The 20,422-nt window shown below is 45.5% G+C and overlaps 2 protein-coding genes across 5 annotated transcripts in view; one reads left to right on the top strand and one right to left on the bottom strand.

The window, feature by feature from the left end:
- Nucleotides 1–8,702: 8,702 nt before the first annotated feature.
- ASCL2 (achaete-scute family bHLH transcription factor 2) lies at nucleotides 8,703–12,777 on the bottom strand. The gene is made up of 2 exons (XM_079987978.1): nucleotides 11,210–12,777; nucleotides 8,703–9,628 (listed from the first exon to the last, which is right to left on the bottom strand). Exon 1 carries the CDS (start codon nucleotides 11,990–11,992, stop codon nucleotides 11,255–11,257), a length of 738 nt encoding a protein of 245 aa, XP_079844104.1. The 5' UTR covers nucleotides 11,993–12,777; the 3' UTR covers nucleotides 8,703–9,628; nucleotides 11,210–11,254.
- Nucleotides 12,778–16,685: 3,908 nt separating this feature from the next.
- The window catches only part of TSPAN32 (tetraspanin 32), a gene marked incomplete at its 3' end in the record, with an annotated part of 38,146 nt that continues 34,409 nt past the window's right edge, over nucleotides 16,686–20,422 (top strand). For 3 of the 4 annotated variants that reach the window (XM_079987946.1, XM_079987944.1, XM_079987943.1), the window contains exon 1: nucleotides 19,601–19,763. Of the gene's footprint in view, nucleotides 16,793–19,600; nucleotides 19,764–20,422 lie in introns of those variants that run through there. The other variant, XM_079987945.1, reaches the window with a different exon arrangement.

The raw sequence follows: 20,422 nt of genomic DNA, 5'->3' as shown, positions 1-20,422 counted from the left end.
TAATATTTGGTGTAATGGGGAGTGAAATATCCTGCCAACATGACAGATAGAAAAACATACACACACACACACATTTTATATATATATATATATATATATATATATATATATATATATCTCCTAGTATAATACTAGGTGGTCAGATCCAGACAGGCTTGCCACATTTAGTATGTATGAGGTTGCCAGACTCACTGAAGAACTAGCCTATGGTTTATCAATTGCAGACCAAATCATTTCATCTTCTATTTCGTCCCCATGTTAAAGCACATCACTTCATTTGCAGCTTTTATTTTCCTGAATTTTGACTATTAGATATCCAAGAACTTGCAGAATGATGTATTTAGAGAAAAACTCTTGGTTGCTTTATGAGGCTTTATGTGCATTAAATGCACATACAGTGGTACCTCTGGATGCAAATGGGATCCGTTCCAGAGCCCCATTCGCATCCTGAGTAGAGCGTGACCCGCGTCTGCGCGTGCGGTGATTCACCGCTTCTGTGCATGCGTGTGATGTCATTTTGAGCGTCTGCGCATGCGCGAGCGGCAAAACCCGGAAGTAACACACTCCGTTACTTCCGGGTCACCGCGGAGTGCAACGTGAAAATACTTAACCTGAAGCTACTTCAACCCAAGGTATGACTATGTATATATATGTAAATGAGACATGTTACAGTTTTTCCCTTAAAAAGCAACCCTAATAGTATTCCTGCACAGCATCCTGACTGTTCGAGCTGTTTACTTCTGTGTGCACCCTTTACATTATGAAATGAGATGAAAGCCCTGTTCAGGCAGTCACGAATATGGTACCCATGGAGGGGTCACGGGTCTGCAAGCACTGTCGCCCACCCCTTTCTTCCCCAATCCTTCCACACTGAGCAGGAACGTCCCAAGAGGGTTTGTAAGCACATTTGGCTGGAAACAGTTAAATACCTCCCTATGATTACAAAGCCTGCATGATCAGAGCTCCTAATCATTGGAGGACCATAACAAATTCAGGTGGATGTGCTACAACCGCCTTCTCACCTTCTCACTCAATGCAGGTAGGTCGCAATGGAGGAGATGCTGAACATGGCCCCACAGATCCAGTTAACAAACACATGCATGGGGCTTGTGGTGTTTCCTTAGCAGCAACAATGATAGGTTCTGAGCCAAAGGTAATGGCCAAAGGTGAAGCTCTGGAGGTGGGAGATTGCATCTATTTCCTCTTGCTGAAGTAACTGCAGTGCTTGTTAAAGCTGTGGATATTTCATAAAGCTGTCAGTTTATATACAGACAAAGCACAATCCCCCCCCCCCAATGATAACGGCACAAGATGGTTCCTTTTTCCTGTTCCTTAACTCATTTGTATGATTTGTTATAGGCTCAAATAATTGCAAGTTGCCTTCAAAATCCTTGTGACTTGCGAAGACCAGCTATAGAGCAGGAGTTTGGACCACTCTCTGTGCCTGACTATAACTCCCCTCTGAAGAACTGTATGTTCACTATAAAAATTCCAGCATAGTGGATACAGCAAAAGAAATAAATTAAAATTATAAACACAACCAACCATGATAGAAAACACATTAATGAGCAGCATATTACTTAAAGCTAGGTATTAGAAATCAGCAAGTGCTTGATTGAATAAATAACTCTTCAATAAAGCCAGCTAAGAATAAAAGCCAGGGTTATTGTGTAACCAGAAGTGTCTGGAGATTGGGAATTTTGTGTGCCTAAATTCAACAGATTATAAAACACCTAATTTGTAGGTTCTCATTGTGTATCCCTTCAGAACCCCAAACCTAAATTGCTTGAGTCATGCTTTGTTTTTGTGCAATTCTCAACATGACTCATCCTGTATGCTCAATGAAGAAATCAGGGTGCATTGATACAATTCTTCGGGTGTGCCATACTTTCAAGTCCTTATGTCATTCATTATGACAATAAGGTTATCAGATAGGCAAGGGTTGGATCCATTTTAGTGAGATAAAACACAATCTAAGTAGAATGTGGGAAGCTGCAGCTTTCCCCCAGTCCTACCTGTGGGTCTCTCACTTCTAGGCAGGGGTTGCTGTATCACCTGTTAACTGTTCCTTTTATCTGAAGGTACCAGGGATTGAATACAGGACCTTCTGTGTGCAAAGCATGGGCTTTGCCACTGAGCGGTGGTCCTTCCCCTCCCTAATAGTTACATATGAGTCCCTGGCTGATTCCAGTCTCCAGGAAACAACAGCCACTTGATCTACAGTCATGAGTGAAACTTGCAGTGTCTAATACATAGATAGGCAATTTGATGCTGTCCAGATGTTGTTAGACTACAGTGTTCAGGAATGATGGGAACTGAAGTCTAGTAACCTCTGGAGTAACTGCCACTTTTGTTACCCCTGGTCAAATGGCTACATGAGTAAAGAAAATGTAATTATACGCTTGCTACCAGTTGGAAATGTAAGGACATCAGAGATTCTAATTTTCTTCTTTTAATATGGCTTTTCAATAAACAGCTAGCAGACCCACCAGAAATCTGATCAGAGACTTGAACATTTAAGGGGCTCTTTATTTGCTTGCTCTGTGTCACTCAGGATGCCCCCTCCCAATGCTAGCTTCCTTTTCCCCTTCAAATCAAATAGCTGGGAGGTCAAATGATGACCCAGAGCAAACTGCATGAACTGCTATGCTTCCCACTGATACTAGAGTTGCCAACAGCACCACAGTTGTTTTCCCAATAATGATCTTGATAATGTGTCCCCCAATTATTTCTGCCTATATGCCCTTTCATCCTATGCCATGTGCAACTTTCTCTCGCTATTGCAGCTCAGATTTGCCAAATGACAGGTGAACCTCAACACCCTCTGCTCTTCACACACACACAATCTCTCCGCCCATTGCCATTCTCCCAGTCTCCTCACTATAGAGTTTATTTACAAGGAGTGGGACAGGATAATGGGGGCACACAATGATGATAATGAGGTGCAAAAGGCCTCCGCAGTGGCCTCCACAAAAGGCCGCATTGTGCCATGCTCTGGAGAAGAGGGGGCCGAGAAAGGGGTGGCGGTGGGGGGAGAGTGAGGGTACCACTTTGATCCATTTGGAGAAGGAGAGACGGAGGGGAGGGGGGAGGAGCAAACAGGGAGGGGCCCGACAACAAAACAACAAAACAACACAAAAACTCTCCCAGCTGGGACACAAGTCAGAACCTTCCCTTTATTTAGATGGATAGAGTCAGCCACAATGCGCACACTGACCTGCTCTCATTGTCCCAGAAGCTGCTCTGAACTCTTTCAAACCTTCCTCCCCTCGGAGCAATCTCCCTCCCACTCGCTTCGCTCCTGCCCCTGTCTTCTTTCTGCGTTCCCAGTTTGTGAAAAGGGAAAGAAAGAAAGAAAGAAAGAAAGAAAGAAAGAAAGAAAGAAAGAAAGAAAGAAAGAAGTGATATATGATGTATTTTGGTGTATGAAGGGGAGAGGGAAAGATCTGGTGATGTCAGGGGAAGTTGAGAACCAATCAAGACAAGGAAAGCCCTCACGAACTAGCCAGAAGCCTTTCTGGAAAAGGAGAGGACTGTAAGGGTGAAGGCATGACTTTTAAGACATATACCTGATGCCAATTGCGCTAATTTGTTGATAGGGTAGCTGAATCTATCAATCTAAGTTTCTTCCAATTTTTCATTTTGCAATTATTAATTTCAGTTCTCCACATTTCTGCATCAGTTTGCAATTTTTTTTTTAAAGGAAGGACTCATGAAAATTTGTCAGTATTTTAACTGATAGCATTTTAACCTTGGGGTCCCTTTCAACTCTACAATTCTATGATTCTGTAATGTACATTTGACTCTAATATATATTTGTTTAAGCAATTTCCCCTAATATAATGTATTTTTTAACGTTTTCACTAATATATGCATGTTTATGTGCACATCCCCCTAATATACACATATCTGGACCCGTTTCTTGATTGGTGAACTGCCTTGCAAAATTCAAAGAAATGCGAATCTTGAAGGCTAGCTGTGTTTTGACCTCAGATACACACATCCTATAACAACACGGAGAGATATGTAGCCGTCTTTTAAAAGTTTATTTGAAAGTATCAAAGGGATATTCATCACAGTACTTGCTTCAACTTTTCCCCCTGAAGGATGGGGTGGCTCAAGAAACTGGCACCATATAAAACATTGCCCAGCCTATAATCCTCTTTCTGTTGGCTAAAGGCAGAAGGGAGGCAACAGAGGCATTTTCTCAGCCGATCTCTCTCCTGGCAGTTATAATGAAGAAAGTAACAACAGTGTTTATGAGTTGTGTCTGTTTGCTCTCAGCGAAGGCTGTGATTGCAAGACAACTTCTGGCAAGAAGGCATTAGTAACTTTAAAGGCACCCTCTTGGAGGTTCCTTCCTTATTGCCCATGCTTCTGTGTAAGACTTGTTGCCTGTTCCCTTCCTTGTGTTGCATAGAGCTGCAGCAAAGCTGTTAACAGTGGAAGGGAACAGTGGTAGCAAACTGGGGGCTGGCAGGTTCTCAGTTCCACAGCGCAACTAAAATTACCAACAAAAGCCCATACATCTTTTTCTAACCAAACAACTGTTTTAAGATAGATTGTGGCTGTGTACACACAATGCACTCAAAACATTTTTCCTCCAAAGAATCCTAATTCAGGATCCTCACAGAACCACAATTCCCGGCATTCTTAAACTACAATTCCCAGGATTGTATGGGGGGAGCACTTTAAATTTATCGTGTGTATGTAGCCTGTGTCTACTGTGTTCTAACCCCTTGAAAAAAAAAAAAAGATGTGGATGATAAAATCTGAGTTTTCACAGAAATCAGGACATTTTGATTACACAAGTGGAACCAAAAAGGAGAAGAAGCATGGAGTGAAGAATGACAAGGGAGGACAAGGAAATGGGCTCTTAGGTCACCTCCAAATTCCATATTTTGTGGGAGGGATTCAGTTGCATCCTGAAATTTAAGTTTGTGCAATTTAAGTTGATTAAAACACTCTGGTACAACCACTCCACCTTTAAAAAAACAGACTTTTTGCAGTTAGGAAAGTGATGAGGAAATAAAAAGTGTGAGGAAAATGACTGATTAACTCGTAGGAACAAGCAAACCCAGATGAAATCTGGATCATTGCTCATTGTCATATAATCTCCTTGCAGACAAATGAGCATTGCTTGATCTCCTCATGAGCTTTGTGCAACGAAATCAGGATGAATGCTCAATAAATAGGTCATCTGAAAGAGTCTCAAACCTTGAAAACCTTGAAAACCCCAAACCTTGACCATTGCAACCCTGTCCCAGGGCCCGATAAGCAACGTAGTTTCAAATTTTTGATCTGCAAACCATGAGGGCTAGGAATTTGTCTTTAAAATTCCCAGTTTAAAATTGGGACTTTAAAAGTCCCAACAGCCACACGTAGGTGATGGAGCAGGCCCAATGGATTCTTTCCTACAGATTGTACCTTCTTTCCTACTGGAGCCAGCTTGCAGCACTGGGTCATCTGTGAATGACTGCTCCAGTTCTGGCTTTGGGAATGAGACATGGCAGTAGGAGGTGGGATGGTGGTGCTCACCTGGCTTCTGGCCGGTTGCGTTGCTGCTGCTTATCAGGAGGGGGAGGAGGAAAGGCAAGGCAGCAGGGAGCTTGGTAAGCTGCAAACGCATCAGCAGATTGGCTCTGCCAGTGTGTTTGCCCTGCACCCACCTCACTGCTGCCCCTCCCCTCCACCTGCCAGGGAGCAGCAGAATGACCGATCAGAGGTCAGGTGAGAGCCACAGACCCACCATGTCTGCTACTGGGGCCTGGTTAGTAGCAAAACAGAGCAGATCCATAGCTTCCTTTTCACAATCTGCAGGCAAGGATACCAGATGAAGGATTTGAAGAAATGGTTTTCCAGGGGAAAGAACTAAGGAGCCTTGTCTAAGAGTCAAGACATAATGGCTGGGTTCTCTAACAAACCTTGGCTACAGCTGGTGGTTTGTGAGGAGAGAACTAAAGCACAGATCCTGGTTCAGACGTCACACTAAGCCAATTTTGTGGTTCATTCACCATGGCATAGGAGTAGAAAGAACCAGGGAGAACCCATGCAGTTGTGAACTTTTCTGCAGAAGCATATGTTTTCACACTGTCCCAGTCAGTAAGCCATAGTTTGACTTACCATGCTATTGCCAACCAGGCCATAGCGTCTGTGAACCAGGCAAACAAAAAATGTGTATTTGTCCAATTATTTACAGTGGTACCTCAGGTTAAGTACTTAATTCATTCCGGAGGTCCGTTCTTAACCTGAAGCACCACTTTAGCTAATGGGGCCTCCTCCTGCTGCTGCACCGCCACCGTGCAATTTCTGTTCTCATCCTGAAGCAAAGTTCTTAACCTGAAGCACTATTTCTGGGTTAGCGGAGCCTGTAACCTGAAGCGTATGTAACCCGAGGTACCACTGTATTTTAGTTAATATCCTCATCCTTGTTAAAAGTATTAGATTATTAGTTTAATCCCTATTTTCCCCAAGATTGTCCCCAGTTGGGACCACTGTTCTTTCCACCGTCCTAGATCCACCGAGTTCAACTTTGCAACTAACTGGTTAGCTCCAGCAAACCAACAAACCTGCAGACTTCCAAGAGGGGACTGACCTGAAGCCTACAGGCCATTTCCAGGACCCCTTTGAAGTCTTCACTTTGCACATTGCAGCCTGGATTATCAAAATACTGTTGACTTGGAGAGAAAAGGGGAAGCCTGGACTGCAGCTAGCCTCTTATTGAGCTTCTGACAAGTACTCACTTCCTCCTCTTATTTTAACTGGAACAGTATAGCTAAGGAAGAAGAAAGGAAAAAGCAGAATTTACCAATGGCCAGCCTGAGAATAGTGTTATAGTTTAATGTTGTGAAGTCTGTATTGGTATTGACCTGGCTTGCGGTTTTGAGTTTCTGCAGAACCATTAAACGCAAGAACATTTCGAGAATTGTTTTTTATTGCCAGTCTATGCCTCACACTTGCTCTCTCCCCTTTCCTCTCAGGATTTTTTGGTTACGGCAATTGTACACACCGAAACATGCCCTCTGATGAAGCCAGAGGCAAGACAAGTCTTACACAAGGTATCCTGACAAAGCTTTGATGCTTATTCACTTGAAAGGCTCCTAAATAACCTCTGGGTGTAAATGAAATTGTCTACTCATCAGCCCTATATGCTTATTTCCAGTTAACTAAGAGCCAGGTTCTGACACCAATTTAAATGGAACTGAACAGGAGTAAAAGCACAACACAAAGACCTTGTCCCAGGCTCCACTTCACTAACAACTATTATCTTGGTTTTATTTTATATTTCTCTGCCTTATAATCAAGTGCAATGAAATATGTCCAATCATGATCTAGATTCTGAAGGCTGAAAGTTTGCGACAGAAATTAGACCCAAAGCTACTCTTCAATGGACCAGTATTCCTATAAAATAGTTCTTGGACTTGCAATTTCTGGCTCAATAGCATAATTAGTAATTAAGGTGACATACAGTGGCTGTTTTTCTTGTGTAGTCTCACATGTTTCCCTTTTCCATTGAATAAAGCAAATATAGAGTACAGGTAAAAGCCATCCATAATAATTTAGGTCTTTGTTGTAAATTTTTCATCAGAAGTGGTATGAGGTGTATATATCTAAGCACTTGAACACAAAAATGCTGTCCCGCTCAACAAAGCTTAAATATATGCTATAATGCTTTGCCATGCAAATATTAAAAGCACTAGTTAACAAAGTAATTGTGCTATGTATTTGGTCTTTATCTCTGATGGGGACCCAAGTGAGAGTCTGATGCCAGCAACTGAAAGCAGGAGCAGCAGGTACGTTCTACTGCCATTTTCTCAGTGTAAAAGGTGCAGAGTTTTCTATCACACAAGTATTTTACCTATACAAATACTGTAAACTCCCCCTATTTTTTTTACTCCAAGAAAAGTTGGGTAAAAATGAACATTGAATTACTTACTTTGGTAAATTTGGTGTCTCTGAATAGGATAGACGTTAGGAGCCTAAAAGCCCTTCTAATGCTGTGTATGTGCAACAGGGAGAACTTACAAACCACTTACTAGCATTAAGGCAACATATAGTAATGTTATGTAATCCATGACCAGATTTGAGCATCATTCTAAACTAAGAGTGAGAACCTAAGACCCTCTATATGCTAATGAACTAAAACTCCCATCCTCTCTGACCATTGGCCATGCTCACTAGTGCCGGTGGGAGTTGGAATCCAACAATATCTGGTGGGCCACAGATTCTCCACCCTCAGTTTAGCATGACATGATTGAGCATAGCCTCCCCCAGGTCTCCAGGTTCAGAATCTTCCACTTCCACATTTAGTTAATCACAGCTTCCTGGGTTGCCTGAACCAGAAACTCAGGCTAACACTAACTCTGGGTGATTTCAAGAAGCCAGCATCTAAAACCACAATTTTAAGTTTCCCTCTGGCAATTAACTATAGTTAAGTGTTGATGAGTTTTGACACACTGGACAACACAACAAACTGTGGTTAAGGGAAAGCTTTCCATACCCTGGCTGCATAGGAAAGGAGGGAAGTATACAAGCAGAGGCTAGGCTCATTAAGTGACACTGAACCATGGTTCAATGTGACATCTGAACCCAGATTATGAATATAAATCTAAACAAAGGTAAAAACAGTATTAATCTGCCTCTGTAGCTTTCCCTTTCCCACATCCAAGAGATCAGAATAAGACAGCTATGATAACAAAGGCTATTTATAAATAGATTTTATTTATAAAGTTGATTTACATAAAATAGGATACTCTTTAAAAACTGCATATATACATCTCAACAAATCCTAACAAGTGCATACAAAAATACCTTCAATACATTAAAAATAAAACTTCAGGGTTGTTGTTTTTCTCCAGAGAATTGAACCTTCACACCAGACCCAAAAACAAAATACAAACAAAGTCTTGGAACATCATATTCAACACAAACAGTTTTACACTCCTTTAGTATAAAATGTTAGGAAACTTTATCTAAGTTGTATAAGGTCTCAAAATGTCCTAGCTGGCAGTGTTAAGAAGTCAAGGGTGCAACAGACTTCTACAAATATTTCCTCTCCAATTGCAATTTCTAGAGATTTTTGTACAAAAATAAGTCTTCATATCAACAGTGTTCACACAGGCAGTTCAAGTTACACATATAAAGTTAATTTCTGACATGGCAATAGTCCCCTTCCCATTCAGAAAAAAGGAAGCATCAAGTTTTAATTATTTCACCCCTTCCCATATAAAAAGTATGCACGTATTAAGTGTGGAAGCCCAGTAATCTCCATCTGCCACTGGAATCAGTAATAAGCTTTTTCATTGGTAATTCAAGAACTCAAGAGGGGGCACCATATACTACTGTACAACAGCAGGTATAATCTTTGGCCCCTATTACCTATTTACATAATTGCACTTTTTTAAAAAGAAAGAAAGAAAGAAAGATCACAAGCCACTAGTCTTTTGTTTCATGAAAGAACAATGTCAGATGTCACAAGGATCTGAGCGTTCGATGTCCTTTGCAATGAGGCTCACGGGAAGTAGGAAGCATGTTAAATTAAGGGTCCTTGTTGCTCTTCTGCTGCATCTTAACGGGTGCCTGGGACAATGAGGTACTGAAGTTCTACACAGCGCTCCTTTCAGTCTTGCTACAAAAGAAAACAGAAAGGCCATTAGGAGCACATAACTGACAGATCCAGCGGGGCTGAGGGGAGCCATCCAGGGATTCCTCCCCTGGTCACATAGCTAGACTAATCCATGCAGTGTAGACCTCTTCTACAAGTTCCGTTAAAGCAATTCAGGGCGCAGTAAGTCCCATTGAGCTTAGTGTGGCTTACTTTTGAATACACATATATAGGATTGCACTGTTGCTGTCTATTCTCCAAGCAAAATGTGGCATTTCTCAACACACTCACCTCTATTTTGTCAGGAAAACTGGTGTCTTCTAAATCTAGCCTTTTCCTGCTTTCCTTAAGAAATTATAACTGGGCTTGTAAATGGCAGAATTCTGATCAACAATTTCTTGCATGTCAGCACCAGTATGTGAATGTTCCTGTACGCAAATTTCACTGAAATTGATAGGACCTACAAAACAATTTAGAATTGGAGGGATTTGCGTGCAATCCTATATCCACACCTGAGAGATTGGAGTAAGCCACACTGAACTCTGTGGGCCTTACTTCAGAGTTGTACAGGGCTGCACTCTTGGTTATTCTGCAAGGCAAACTCACCCATAAACATTTTTAACCTATATCTTTCTTCTTTCCAAATGAGAAACACAGGTAAGCAGCAGATACAATGCCCTTGCCAACTCAAACAAAACTCAGGATGAGAAACAATTCAACTGCAAGCGGTATCCATCCTGAGATCTGAATGTTTATAAGTTATGTAAAACTATTGGCACAAACCTTTGAAGTGAAGTTGATTTGGGTGGCCCTCCCCATGAAGAGAACCACATTCAATAGTGCATTAAGACCACCGACACACCAATACTAAGCCCGTTTTCATGGTAGCCCCATTCATTTCAGTGGAATTTTAGCACCACTGAATTGCTTCTGCATTACCAGCTTCAGTCAATTTATTTCAGCCTTCACTGGAAAGTTTTGCATGCAAGCAATATTAAAACATCTGAGTCATTCACATGACTGTCTTGACTTGCAGGGGCCGGTTTCAGTTATTCAGTGCTAACTTCCAGCTACACCGGTCAGTGATGGGCCAGTTGTGTGAACGCTGCCCCTGCCACCCTGTGCCAAAATCCCAATCCAGGTTGACAGGAGCGTGCTGTTGCAGCATGCGCATAACTGTCTAACCCTGGCTGACACAGCAATGAAGCAGGGGATTGTTTAAAAACACAGGTTGTGTGTGCCGTGTGAAGAGAGTTTTACCCTGAAATGACTAAATGAAAAGACTACCACGAAGAATCATAGAACTGTAGAGTTGGAAGGGACCCTGGGGATCATCTAGTCCAACCCCCAGCAAGCCAGGAATATGGGGACCAAACCTGCAACCTTCACATTAAGAACTTTCTGACAGTTAGGAGCTGTTCAGACTCAGAGGGTGGTGGACTCCTTCCTTGGAGGTTTTAAAGCAGAAGTTGGATAGCCTTGGGGATACCTTCCAACCCTACAAGTGTAGGAAGAAACACTGGCGCGCTTACGACCTCCTCCCATGCAGCTATACTGCGAAGCATGTCCTGCTGTGTCCGACGGGGCTTCCTCTCTGCGACTTACCGGAGAGCGAGCTCCCTCGACGGAGTCGGCGGTGGCGGCTGGGGGTCAGTAGCTGCCGAACCAGCTGGTGAAGTCGAGCAGCTCCTGCTCCTCGGGGCTGAGCGCCCCCTCGTAGCCGCTCTCGTCCGAGGAGTACGCCGAGCGCGGCGAGCCGGGCACCGAGCTGCCGTCGCGGCCGTCGAAGGAGGGCGAGGCGGAGGAATACGAGCTGCCGCTGCAGCCTCCTCCGCCCGCGCAGGCGGCGGTGGCGGCGGCGATGCGGCCGGGCTGCAGGAGCCTGTCCTGGAAGGCGGCGCCGACGGCGTCGTGCTCGTCGAGGAGCTGCTGCAGAGCCCGGATGTACTCGACGGCCGAGCGCAGCGTCTCCACCTTGCTCATCTTCTTGGCGGCGGCGCCGTTGGGCACGTGCTGGCGCAGCGTCTGGAAGCCCAGGTTGACCAGCTTGACGCGGTTCCGTTCGCGCTCGTTGCGCCGCGCCACCGCCGCGGCCCCGCCGACGCCCGCCTGGCCGGCCAGGCCCGGGAACGCCAAGCGCCGCTTGCAGCGCAGCAGCTCCGGCGAGCTGGAGCGCCGCTTGGCGCTCCTGCAGCGCGACGAGGACTGCGCGGCCGGGCCGGGGCCGCCTTTAGCAGCGCCCCACTGCGGAGGCTGCCCCGACGGAGAGGGTCCCGCCTGCAGCCGGAGCGCCAACGAGGAGCCCGGGGGGGCGCCGCTGCAGCCGCCCAAAGGGAAACTCTCGCCAGGCGCCTGGTGCGTGGCCGTCGCGATCGCCCCGCCGTTCATCTTGGGGCATCGATGTTCCCGGCTCTCGGCCTCGGCGCCAAGATCCGGAGTTTGGCGCGCAAAATCGAAGCGGCGGCGGCGGCGGGCTGGAGTCGACGTCCCTTGGGATGCAGAGAGGAGGCCGGCTGCGCTGGGAAGGCGCTGTACCCGGGCGCGCCCCGTCCCCGCTTGCCTTCCTTCTTTCCTCGCTTCGTGCCTCCCTCCCTCCCTCCCTCCCTCTTGCTCCTCGCGCGCTGCCCAGGCACCTCTGCAACCAGCGCCTCGCCGCTCTGCCCCTTATCAACACGCGCTGCTGCCGCCACTCGCGGGCCCCCGGCAGCAGCAGCAGCACGCGACGCGGCGCGCGCCGCACACCCCGCGCGCAACCCCCCGCCGCCCGCTTGGCTCCCGAGCCTCCTCCCACCCAATGGGAAGCTCGCTTGGCAACTTCGCGCGCCCGGCGCGTGGCTCCCGGCCCAGGTTCCATAAACAAGCCCTCCTCCTCCTCCTCCTCCTCCTCGCCAGGCGCACGCGCTGCGCCTCATTTGCATCCCAAAGCGGCCCGGCCGGGGGCTGCGCGAGCGCCTCGCCCAGCACCTGAGCGAGCAGCGCCTGGTCAGCAAGCTCTGTCCCCACACACGACTTAAGGAACTTGGGAGTTCAGCTGCTAACATAAGTAGCGTCTGTGTTGAGAGTCTTAATATTGAGCCAGACCCAAGGTGCATGCTCTGCACTGTGTCCACCTTGACAGACAGCTAGGTCCTAGGATTTCAGGGCCTGCTGTGCAGGTGCTACAATGTACTTGGGGTGAGATGTGCCCCAGTCTTCAGGGTTTCAGTTGCATAGCTGCATAAAAGCATAAGATGCTGCCTTATGCTGAATTATACCTTTGATCAATGTTGTTTGCACTGACTGGCAGCAGCTCTGCAGGGTTTCGGACAGGTTGCTTTCCTGGCCCTACCTGGAGATGCTACCTGGAGGTTGAGCTACAGACCTTCTGCATGCAAAGTGGATTCTCTGCTACTGAGCCCTTCTCCATAGACTGGGCACATACAACTTCAAATGTTTGAGGTTGTTTTCATTACTTTAGGCACCCCAAAAACCCAGATGATGTGGGGAAATTTCATGGGTACAGCTGTTTGTCTCGAAAGGGCGTGATCCCATATTTCCACTCCATATGCTGATTACCATTTTGTCTTGGGGGGGGGCAGAGAGATGCAGAGTGCCAAAGCGTTTACATAACAAGTATCTTTTCCTCTCCAGATCAGGTTCAAATGAATGGAATAATTAACCTGTCCTTTCAGGATCACTTTGTTTAATGTAAATGGCAAAACTTTCTCTGGCTGTATGTTCTCTGGCTAAAAGTGATACACAACGATAATAAAAACATTGCCTTCTTGCAAACTCTCTAAATTGTCAGTTCTGCTGCACAGTTGTTTATACAACAACAAGCCCTCTATGCAACACTTATTTAATTGCCACATACAAGTCTTTCATCAGCTGTAGTTTTGAAAGAGGGATTTTTTTAAAAAGACGATTTGTTGCCAAAATATATTGCATCGCTCTTTTAATCTGGATTGGAACAATCTGGTTCTTTCCCCCTTCTGGCACGAGATAGCAGCGTTGCAAATCTTCCATTGGATTCAGCACATGTAATGTGTGGATTGAGAACAATCTAGGGCTTACCCAGAAGTTGGAACCTGTCAGTGTGAAGACCATGAAACATAAGAGGGCGACAGATTGCAGCACTGGGAATGTTTCTCATTCTGGCCATGGTGGTCTTCAAATGCAGCAGCAGTAAGAAGGTTATTCACCCCCGGTCTCTTACCTGGAGAATTTAAACATGAGACTTTCTTCTGAGCATCATCTCTGCCCCAGAAGTGATTTAGCATGGGTTGATGATATCCAGCCTCCTTCTCACAGATGGTTGAAAAGGTTCTTCATGAAAATTTTGTTTGGCTGTGTTTAAACACTAAACAAGGTGTAGAACAGGGGTAGGCAACCTAAGGCTCAACTGTGCAGCAGAACTGACAATTTAGAGAGTTTGCAAAGGGGACCATGGAGGCCATTTAACTGGCCCATGAGTTGCCCCTGAACCAAGCCGTTTGCTCGGTGAGTCCCTGCACGCTGCGCTAAAGCAGCGCAGCACGGCATGGGGACTCTTCCTTGGCACCGGAAATCGCTTCTGCACATGCCCAGACGCCGGAAATCGCTTCTGCGCAGGTGCAATTTTCGGCATCTGGGCATGCACAGAAGCAATTTTCGGCACCACGGACATGCGCAGACACGATTTCTGGCATCGCGCTGCGCCGGTCCAGCCCACAGAGGATCTCCACGGGAGTGATCCAGCCCATGCCCGGTAAGCTTTGCTGACCCCTGGTGTAGAAATCACTTTAATTTGGGGGCTCCTTACAACAATTTAAGAGTGGGAAATCAACTTCAGCTTGATTGTTTCACCAAAAGCTCTCCAGGAGGCATCATGCTGAAGAATAAAGTAGCCTATTGGATTTCTGCAGGGAATTAAACTGAAGGCTGTAGACAGAAAGACCACTGACGGCTAGTGCAAGATGGTAGGCTTTTAACAGAGACAGATTTGACCACTGCTGCCTTAACATATTGGGGAGAGTGGCACCAATTGAATTCCTATAACATGCAGCTTTTATTGTTGTTATTAATTGCATTTGTATCCCACCTTTTTCTCTAAGAACTTCAAGTTGGCACACACAGTCTCCCCCCTCAATTAATCCCCACAACAACCCAGTGGGGTAGGTTAGGCTGAGAGGCAACGACTGGCCCAGTGTCACCCACTGAACCTCATGGCTGTGTGGGTTATTGCTGGAGCCTTCAGATGAATCTTTGGGGGCAGGGCAGAAGCAGAGCTGCCTTTTTGCAAGGAGTACCTAGCCTAGAAATCCCAGCCCCACCCCTTGTGGGGGAATCCACGCTCATATGTCAAAATACACAAGTGAGCGTAATTTATTTTGCTTCTTTGAAGTCAATATTAAAGTTTGCAGGCGTCTTGGCCTATCTGCATACCAACTGTTGAAAAGTACAGAGTTTACACAAGAAGTTACTGTATTTTTTGCCGTGCCTGGAAACATGTCACTTATACATGTGCTTATTCATTTATTTTCATGTATATTTATTTTTGCATTTATATCCCTCTTTTCTTCAAAGGAGCTCAAGGAGGCCTCCCACCATCTTTTTATTGTCACAATGAAGCAGATTTGATGGGACTATCCAGACTGGCCCAAGCTCACCAAGTAAGCTTCAGGACTGAGGATATGGAGTTGGGTCTTCCCAGTCCCACTGCAACCCATGAGTCTGGAATCTCAGGTGGGGAAGAGCACATGGCCCACGTTGGAACCTGCCTTATACCAGGTCAACCCAATTGGGCCAACTAAATCAGCATTGTCTACACTGACCGGCAGCAGCTCTCCAGGTTTTCAGCCAAGGTCCTCTCCCAGCCCTACCTGGAGATGCTGCCAGGGATTGAACCAGGAATCCTCTGTCCAGGTGTCAAGACTATCCCAGGCCACACCCCTCCCTGGCCTTGCTCTGTGCCCTCAAGTGCTTTTCCCTGGCCGGAACATGACATGCCTGGATGGAGGTAGGTGTGTGTAAAAACTTGTGACTTACACATGGCTGGAATGTAGCCACCGCTGCTAAGGCAAGAGTTGTTATCTGTTGCCCCACTCACTTTTATCGCTGGCATCTGCCCTCTGGAAGGTCATGAACCAGGGAATGTGGCCCTCAGGCTGTCAAAGGTCTCCTATCCCTGGGCTACATCTACCAAATATCAGACTTCTAGGACCAGGTCATGGGGAGATAACAGTAATCATTTCAGCGTGTGTGTGTGTTTTAGTTGTACAAGCCCGTCCGTCCATCTACCTTACAGAGTCACTGGGGCAGCTTTACATTTCCTGGCTTTTGTTGTATTTTGCATGACCTTAAATGTTCCTTCACATACTTCAGTTGTCCTCTTTCTGCATGTGCTGAAACTGCATGCGCATCCTTTAACGGGCGTGAGAGAAAGAGTATACTTTGTCCCTCTTTGTGCTCTGTTCACATGTACCGTTTTCTAAAGGTGGGCGAGTTTTTCCTCACCATTTCCCTCAGCATCCTATTCATTTAAATTCATTTGAAAATGCCTGGGCCTCTGTTTGGGTTTCTAAGGCACATTTTGAAAACTTTTTTTTTTCTACAAAAACCTCCCCCACACCCACCCGCCCTGTTACTGAGGGAGTTGTGTTTTTGTGTGTGTGGTAGTGGGGGGTGTTTTGTGGGGGGTTTCTCTTGGTTTGGTTTCTTTTAAGCCAGCTACAGTCAAACTTTGTTTCCATTCACAGCCGCCGTCGCGTCATGAATGTTAAGCCTGGCAGACCCAACCGCTCTCCCCGCCTTGCCTCCGCAACCCCTTCCGCTCCTTCCTTTCTTGAAAAGGAGACAGGCCTGGGTTTAAAAGTTTATTTTAGCTTTGATTGTGCATAGCTGCTAATGCATGTTAATCAGCTCTCACAATGCATCCTTGTGAGGCACCAGAGAATGCAGGCTTGGGCTTTGGGGGCTTTTTGTTCCCAGGTAATTGTGATGGTGAAGGGGAGCTTGCTCTAATTAATTTAGTTAGTGTATGTTTTGGTGAGGGTAAAGGGGCTCGGTGATTTATAGGGCACCGCTTTTCTTCTCTTGAACAGGCAAACTCCAAAGTGCACATAACCATATTATAGCCAGTAGGTGAAAGACTCTGAATGCACGGAGGCAGCGCCAACACTCCCTGTAATTTTCTGTTCTCTGCGGAGACCGGTTTCTACAGGAAGAGAGGTGCATTTTGAATGCTCGGCTTCTTTGGCCGTCTGCAATCTTACACGCAAAAGAAGATCTGAATGGCCTCGAGACTATTTTTCTCCTTGCTTGCTTTGAACCCGTTCTCAAAAGAATGCCCCAAAGATTCAAATTCTCGGTGGTGGTGTCACACCAGATCTAAAATAGAGAAGGGTGAAATGGAAAGTTCTTATCAGGGAAAGAGCGGTGGGATTTAGTCTTTGAGCTGCTAGTGAGCCAGAGGGTCAGATTGAATTCAACTGTACCCAGGACTCAAATGAACCACCTATGGCTTCTTAGCTTGATTGTGTACTAAAACTGCATTCCGCAAATACAGTGGTGCCCCACAAGACGAATGCCTCGCAAGGCGAAAAACCCGCTAGACGAAAGGGTTTTCCGTTTTGGAGGTGCTTCGCAAGACAAATTTCCCTATGGGCTTGCTTCGCAAGATGAAAATGTCTTGCGAGTTTTTCCGACTTCCCCCCCTTTCCCCCCCCTTTTCTAAACCGCTAAGCCGCTTATCCGCTAAGCCGCTAATAGCGCTAAGCCGCTAATGGGCTTGCTTCGCAAGACGAAAAAGCCGCTAGACGAAGACACTTGCGGAACGGATTCTTTTCGTCTTGCGAGGCACCACTGTAGTTGTTGATGCTCCAGCACAATAGAAGGCTGTGTCAGAGGTTCCCATTTGGTGGTCCGTGGTACTCTTCACATAACAAAATCTACCATAGAGAAATCAAAAATTTCAAAAGTAGGGGGTCTATGACTTGGCTTTTGAAAAACAGGGTCTGCTAATTTGAACCCAAATATATTAACTCCTCCTCTGTCTTTTCAGGCAATTTCTAATTCAACTGTGAGCCAAAGCATCTTCCGAAAACAGTCCAAAGACAGTTTTGGCTGTTTCTAGATGCATCCAGCAGCCATCTGATTTGCTTGCACAAACTGGAAAACGCCTTTCCAAGTTTGAGCTCCTCTAGTGTAAAGATCCCTCTCATTCCTACCTTTCTGCTGCTGGCTTCACATATCACAAAGGGAGGGGAAGAGGGTAAGGTAACAACAGCACAGCCAGAAGGCAGGGTTACTTGCTGGTAAAGATGTTATCATCCCAAGAAACCTCCCACTTCATTCCCACAAGGCTTTTTCTCAAAGACCTGCTGCTGCTGCTGCTGCTGCTGCTGCTGCTGCTGCTGCTACTACTGCTGCTGCTGGTTTCCCATTCTCTCGAAGTCATGTACAAGATTTTACATGAGATCAATTAATCCAAGCTAACTGATGCAGCAGCTCCCCACCCAACTTGATATTCAGTATGGCTTTAAAGCTATAAACTCAGAAGTGTGGAATAGAAGACAAGAAATAGCCACTTTTCAGCTGGTTACAAAAGAGGCGCTAAAGATGTTGCAGCGTTTTGTCAATGCTCACCTTAAACATGAGACAAGCAATATGACAGACATGCACACCCCAGTTCTTCTCTTGCTTTGATTCTAAAGCAAGATAGAGGAGAATTTCTCCCACCATCTTACCTGGCTTGTTGACCTGCTTTCCAGGCTGCTATTAGGGCATCAAGTGCTATTATGGCTAAAGGACTGAGCATGTCTCTCTTTCTGCCCTTTTCTTTCTCATCCCTCCTTTCCCCTTGCTATTACCTGGAGCCCTGAAGAAATGTAATTTCCCCAGTGTATCTGATAGTGGCAGGTGTTCGTGGGAAAAATCACATTTCCCAGAGTTCCAACTGTTGGGGACAGAAATAAGAGGAAAGAGCCTCCTAACATCTCTTCTGCCATCATAGCCACAGCATTTTCCACGGCAGGAGAAGATAAAGCACTTTCCCACTTTGTCACCAGCAGATCAGGAACATTATGAATTGACTGGAGTCTTACAAGGGAGTGAATTTAGAGGCTCATGAGAGTGACAGGTATGACCAAATTTAGAACATTTCCCAGACATTGGCTACTTTTGTTTTCAATTGCTGGTCCTAATCCAAAATGAGCCATGGGGAGCTTCCCCATGTCTATTGAAATGTGTTCAGGAATAACTTGGGTTGCAATCCTAACCCCATGTACCTGGGAGTAGGCTCCACAGAATGGAATAGGACTTTCTTCTGAGTAGACACAGACCTGCACTGTAAATGGTAAGATTTGCTCATGGTGAGCAATCATGTGACTGCTTTGATATGCATCCAATTGCATGTGCTGAGATGGGGGTCTGAGCAAATGTATACGAAAGCTGTATCTAGACACACAAATGTGTTCATGTGAATGAGGTTCAGCATACAGAAGAAAGTTTGGAGTGGGGTGCAGTGAGACAAAATTTCAAAAATGGAACAGGAAAGGAGGGAAAGAAGACATACATTGGCATCCTTCTGTCTCAGGAGACAATGGAAGAATGCATCTTCAGGGTAAAGTCAGGAGAGTTACAGTGCCTGCTGTGGCTGTAGAGACCAATATGGGAGAGAGATGTTTTGTTGCAGCTGGGGCAGATGAAGGAATCTAGTTTTGTGGCTACAGGTGCATTTCTTCTCTCTGTGCTCCCCCCAGAGGTCATTTCTCCTCTGTTCATTGATGTGGATACATAATCTGACTGTCTCCAGACACATGAGATTATTAATATATATTAAATTTATATCCAACCATCAAAAACATACTTTGTTGTCAACTTACAAACTAGCATTATATATATATATATCTCATATCTCATATCTCATATATATCATGTATATCATGTATACATATATATATATGATAAAAGGGAAAAAGAAGTTTAATAGTAAAGCATGTGACAGGAGACTAAGGATATATTCTCAAATATCTCAAGGGCTGTCACATGGAAGAGGGAACGTGCTCATTTTCTCCTGCTCTGGAGAGTAGGACCTGAACCAATGGGTTCAAGTGACAAGAAAGGAGATTCCAACTTAAACATCAGGAAGAACTTTCTGACAGAAAGAGCTCTCCAACAGTGGAACAGACTTCCAAGAGAGGTGATGGATTCGCTTTCCTTGGATGTTTTTCAGCAATATTCATCTGTCACGCCTGATTTAGTTGAGATCCCTGCATTGCAGGGGGTTGGACTAGATGACCTGTGGGGGCCCCTTCCAACTCTATGATTCTATTAGAATTCCTGGAAAAAAATCAACAGAGGCCCTTTCCAATTCATCATGTGCTGCAAGTGTGGCAGCAAAACTGGCGAGGGGACATGTTTCTTCAGCCAGTTACAGTGCTCCACCCTTTCATATCTCTTTGCCCCCTGTACTTTCTTTGTAATGTCTGTGTAAATGCAACACATGATAGGATGTCATCACACTGTACGCTGCACCACCACCCCACCCCTGACCCAACACCAGATCTTGTGAGGTGAAGCAGGCAACAAACCATAATGAAGTGACAGTACACATTTAGTTACCTACACATGGCAGGAAAGGAGGAGAGAGGCATGGAGTCGCTGCAGGACAAGCCTCAGCTGCTGAAAATCCTGCCCTCTTTTGCAACCAGCCACCCTAAAACAGATTTATTCATCTCTGGTTTTTTTAAAATCATAATAACACTTGTACATATTTGGGAAGGTGCCGTTGTTTAAATCCCTGAAGCACAATATGATGACAAGCTGCACCTGCTGAATTTCCCCCAGTTGTGAACACCA

Source organism: Podarcis cretensis (genome assembly GCF_951804945.1).
Source record: "Podarcis cretensis genome assembly, chromosome: 1".
Lineage (NCBI taxonomy): Eukaryota > Metazoa > Chordata > Lepidosauria > Squamata > Lacertidae > Podarcis > Podarcis cretensis.
Note: the sequence above shows the minus strand (reverse complement) of the source record. Positions and strands in the feature narration are given on the sequence as shown.